Source organism: Lycium ferocissimum, chromosome 10 (genome assembly GCF_029784015.1).
Source record: "Lycium ferocissimum isolate CSIRO_LF1 chromosome 10, AGI_CSIRO_Lferr_CH_V1, whole genome shotgun sequence".
Classification (NCBI taxonomy): domain Eukaryota; kingdom Viridiplantae; phylum Streptophyta; class Magnoliopsida; order Solanales; family Solanaceae; genus Lycium; species Lycium ferocissimum.
Genome location: NC_081351.1, coordinates 36,024,202 through 36,029,378, shown reverse-complemented (window position 1 = coordinate 36,029,378; position 5,177 = coordinate 36,024,202). Strand labels below are relative to the sequence as shown.

The following is a 5,177-nucleotide window of genomic DNA, read 5'->3' as shown; positions in this document are numbered from 1 at the left end:
TGTTCTTAGCGAATTAATGCTTATTTTTTATTTTAATAAAGCATGAGGTAATTGTATATTTTGTTTAGGTTGACATAAATGTACTTTGACTCATATATTAACTTAAACAGCGACACCCAAAAAAACACAAAATCCGGACCACATGTATAAATGGTAGAGAACTTTGTCTAAATTAATTATACTATTTCAAACTTTAGGCCATCTAAATTAAAGATTGTTTTAGTTAGAGAAAATTAAATTTTCCATAGAAACAGGCTTTTTGCAGGTGTACAAGACGTCACTAACCAGAAATACTGAGCAGACACGCCATCTTATTTCCATTCTCGTGCATACTGTAAAGTAATTTCAGAATCCTTTCACTTTTACCTCCCTTTGCCAAAATTATTTTTGTTCTGATAATTGCCATTGAGGAGCATTCACGTTTGATGCTCTCACCCCAGGGATCACATGTTTTACTGCAGTAAAACTCCACTAATCACCTCAAAAAAAAAAAAAAAAAAGGTTAAAAAGCTACTCTCATCTCATTATTTTAACTGTCATTTTAGCTCAAAAAATAATCTCCAAATAATTAGTATCATTTTAAAAATTCAACTTAAAATTGACAATTTATCCAACTAAAATAGTTATTTGTTAATGCTGTTTAACTATCAAAAACTATCTAATAAATAAGCATAACTTATTTGTATTTATTAGTGACTTTTTTTTTTAATGAGCATAAAAAGAATTAGGACGACAGTTAAAATGAGACGAATGAGTAATATTAATAGCAATTGTTACGTTCTAATATTAGGGTTTTAAGAGAGAGAAAGAGAATTATGTCATCAAGAATCAAGTTAAAAGTGACCATCTTTTTTTCTTTAATTTTGCAGAGTTGGGTAATTGATGTCCACACCCTCCTCTCTCTTATCTTCTCACTGATCTTCATCTTTCTCATCACTAATCATTTTCCCTCTTCTCTCTTTTCTCTCCCTTTGTCTCCTCCTCTCACTGTCAAAATTCTCTTATATAATACAACCCCACTTTAGATCTGTTTTTTGTTGAGTTGAGATGATGTAGATTTTTTTACATAGTCAAATTACAAAAAATTACACAATTTTTATAGTGTAAAAAGGAAAAAGAAGTGTAGGTGGGAGGAGGGCGGTTAAGAAGAAAGAGCATCAAAAGATGGAATTTGACGAGGAGCAGGAACAAGAAATTGCCGCGGCTGCGGAAACTTATCAAACACCAGGAAATAATTCAGTTAGAGATGAAGGCGTTTCGACTAGTATTGTCAGAAAAAATAGTGTTAGGTACAGAGAGTGCTTGAAGAACCACGCGGTCGGCATAGGTAGCCACGCCCTTGATGGATGTGGCGAATTCATGCCGGCCGGTGAAGAAGGTATACCTCATCATCTCATCTAAAAGCTTAAATTATTATTTTATTTTTATTTATATTATGTCTCGACAGGTACCATGGATGCTTTGAAATGTGCGGCTTGTAATTGCCACCGAAATTTCCACAGGAAGGAGGCAGAGGGTGAGGTGTTTCACCACACCCCACCACCCCACCTCACCCACCACCACCAGCCCCACCACCCCCAATTTTCTCCCTTTTCATCCTACCGTACCCCCCACCACCCCTCCGGGTACCTACACGTCACCCCACCACCCCATCAAAGACCGTTGGCACTGCCATCAACTTCTAGGGACGACGAAGATATGTCGAACCCGAGCAGTAGTGGGGGTGGTGGTAGTGGTGGGGTAGGTGGTTCAAGAAAGAGGTTTAGGACAAAATTCACAGCAGACCAAAAGGATAAAATGTTGTCATTTGCTGAGAGATTGGGTTGGCGTATGCAGAAGCAAGATGAGACATTAGTGCAGCAGTTTTGTAGAGAGACAAATGTCAAACGCCATGTTTTCAAAGTTTGGATGCACAACAACAAGCACACTCTTGGTAAAAAACCCTAAAAAAATAACAAAAGAATTTCTTCACTATATATGCTTTTTCTTTTCACCTTTTGTATGGTAAAAGAGATTAAAGCATGTATCTATTTGATGGAGCTAGGAGGAAAATTGGAAGACGGCAGCTTAGTTTAATTAATTAGATCATCAGCCAAGGATTTGTTGTAAGAGATTTTAACATTTTGATGAGTAACTTGTTTATGATTCCTACTAGCTAGACATTGTTACGTTAGTCAGCTTGGTTCTTCTTTATTTAGTTATTTTCTTTTCGTATTTGTCCACTTCGAGTTCGAATTTTTTTACGTGTTATTGGGTATCTTATGTGCAATCATGAGTTCGACCTTGCAAATAATTCAACCATTGCTAGCAAAATTATTAAGTTATAAGATATGCACCTTTGAGTGTTGATTAATCTTGTTACTTATTTATTATTTCTTGTAAAATGAAGGCTGAAGCTGTGTTCTTTTTGACGTTTTGATACATCAGTTATATATAGCTAGTGTGTTGTTATTACTATTATTATGATATATGATCAGATTGGTGAAGGAAGAAATCGTGGAAGAAGAAATGGTACGTGTTGAACATGCAAAGGTTACTGTTTGTTTTCCCATCTGTCAATGTGTTCTCTTCTTCACATGCTCCATTGCGGGCGGGTGCCTTAATTACTTTTAGCACTCTTCAAAGCTTTTGTTTTTGTGTGTTACATTAATTTCCCTACCTCTCAACTTCCACCTTCATTTGCATCCGCATTTTAATTTGTTTCTCACAGTCTTGAAGAATATTTGTATATTTTAAGTTGAATTAAAGAATCCGTTACTAAAGCTGCTGGCCGTGGCTGCAAATTGTAAACATAGCATATAAGGCTACTACTAGTTCTTTAATGCACACCAAATTGTACCTTCATGTAACAATTACTTCTTCATCAATACCAGAGAAATTTCTTGAATTAGTAGTATTGTCTTTATTAGGGTCATGATTGGTCTTGAAGTGTGCTCCTATTTTGAATTGGTATCTTAGAATTATTGGCTTCTTTCATGCATTTAATTTGGTAGTTAAAAATTTAATCACGTTTATGGCACGTCTTATGTATATAAGTTCTTTATTCAAACTCCAGATCTTTTATTCATAAAAAAAATAGGAAGTAGAATCTTCCCTAACTTGTGGTTATATTCAATATATACGCACACATGCATGAACCAGCAACAACACCAAACTACTTCCGATCCGTACAATCCAAAACATGCATGAACCAGTCAACCAGCAACAGCACCAAAATACTTCCGTACATCCTAACATGTATGTGATATCATTTGACATCCTATATGAACTATCAACTATGTATCTGTGTAATTGTACCCCACGAATATCGAGGTTGTCTTGGGTGGCGGGAGAGGGGGATCGAGTTGCTAGAAGAAGAGAAATTGTGAGTGGGAGTTTTACGTAAACTGCATTTCTGGTCGAACCCGCCGAACCCAACTAAGAAGAACCGAACATGACAGATCAGAGTTATCCAGTACATGTACTAGTAGGAGACAATAAATAATCGGGATGCTGGAAAGCTTGGGATACCATAAGCAGATGTAGTGCATTAGTTACGGGACTAGATAGTAATTTCTCTCATAATCTAGTATATATTATTAGAAGTTTCACTAATAAGTATAAATGTAATATATTTCGAATCCGATCAATTGAATAAGTCATGGTTTTCTCTTTCTTTTTTTCCAATAATTGTCTTTGTTCGGACTAGCTTAAATACACCTTGATTAATTTCACTGCATACTTGCTATCTCACACTAGCACATGTATCGGATAATTGTACAAATTGAACTTGAGACCTCATGGTTCGCAATCACTTCATTAACCATTGCGCCACATTCTTGGGTGTTAATGAATTATTATAGTATTTCGAACTCCGACTCATAATGTTTAAATCTTGGAACCATTTCTAAACGAGACACCACTATTGTCAATAAAAATTGTGGGCAGGAGTTGAACTATATACATGGATCATGGATGGATGAACTGAGGCAGTTCAGTATTATGTTGGAGAAAGACTGGTCTAGTCAAGAAACTGTCGGAAAAATTATCACAAGCTCGGTCTCATGTTGCTTTATTCTGTTTCAGTAGAAACATGTGGGGCACTTTATTTCTTCCCCATATCTCATCATATATACCCAAAACAAACATTAATGATTTTTGTTTTCTGAGAGATCAATAATATTACAGCTCATTTCCATTTCTAATATGTGGTCATCTTTCAATATACTGTGTCCTGTCCAATATCTTTCCTATCTTTTTATCATCTCCATGATCTTTATAATGCTTAGTCTGCACTATGTGTCCTTCTATGAACCCCATTTACCAATTTCATCAAATTATTTTCTTTCACGTTTTGAAGTAAAGTAGGTTGTAGGCCATGTGAATTTGGTGTCTTTAGGATAATGATGCTCTTTTATTTTTCCGTCTGGTTGGGATGCTCTGCCAGAAAAAGGAAAAAGAAATAAAGTAGATTTAGTTATTGCTTTGATTTCTCGACTTTTGGATTCTATTAATACCGTTTTGACAAATTTAGTTAGAAGTGTTAGTACCACTTAATGGGAAACAGACATAAAATTACTACTTAGAAGCTACTAACTCAAAGAAGCAAGTCACACGACGGATTATGACAAATTTAGAAGCATCAATGAACTGTAAATAATCACGATTCTCTAGATCTTTTAGGGTTTTACGGAAGCTTAAAATGAATTTGGATCATAGAAATGAAGTCAGTTTTTTTTGTTTGAAGTCGATTCTCTAAAAAAGTACCGCACTTTGAATCTTGTGATTTTAAATATACCATATAGGACATTGAATTTACTGAATAACTAAATTTAGAAAGTGACATTGACAGTAAGAACAAGACACATAAATTAAAACGCGGCTAAATTGAATTGTTTTTTGGGAAAAGGGTCAAATTTGCCCCTCTACTATGTGAAAAGGATCAAATATACCCTCTATTGTAATATTGGCACAAAAATATCCCTGTTGTTAGTGAAATGGTTCAAATATACCCATCCCCGTTAGGTTTGTCCAAGGTGGACGCTCAATCCTCTATAGCACTGAGTTTTTGATGAGGTGGACGCCATGTGGCATGCCACCTCACCTCCCCAACTCATTTTACCCCTCTCTCCACTTCTTCTTCCCCACTAGCACCTCCTCTCCCTCCACCACCATTGCCACCATCAACCCACTTTTCC

At 35.8% G+C, this 5,177-nt stretch overlaps 1 protein-coding gene across 1 annotated transcript; it reads left to right on the top strand.

The window, feature by feature from the left end:
• Positions 1-841: 841 nt before the first annotated feature.
• Positions 842-2,214, top strand: LOC132033654 (zinc-finger homeodomain protein 2-like). Its single transcript, XM_059423686.1, has 2 exons — positions 842-1,378; positions 1,448-2,214. Exons 1-2 carry the CDS (start codon positions 1,165-1,167, stop codon positions 1,945-1,947), a joined length of 714 nt encoding a protein of 237 aa, XP_059279669.1. The 5' UTR covers positions 842-1,164; the 3' UTR covers positions 1,948-2,214.
• Positions 2,215-5,177: the final 2,963 nt, after the last annotated feature.

Bases quoted from the DNA above. Each gene is read 5' to 3' on its own strand.
- LOC132033654 (XM_059423686.1), top strand. From the start codon at position 1,165: ATGGAATTTGACGAGGAGCAGGAACAAGAAATTGCCGCGGCTGCGGAA. The intron at 1,379-1,447 runs GTATACCTCATC...ATGTCTCGACAG, and splicing joins CATGCCGGCCGGTGAAGAAG to GTACCATGGATGCTTTGAAA.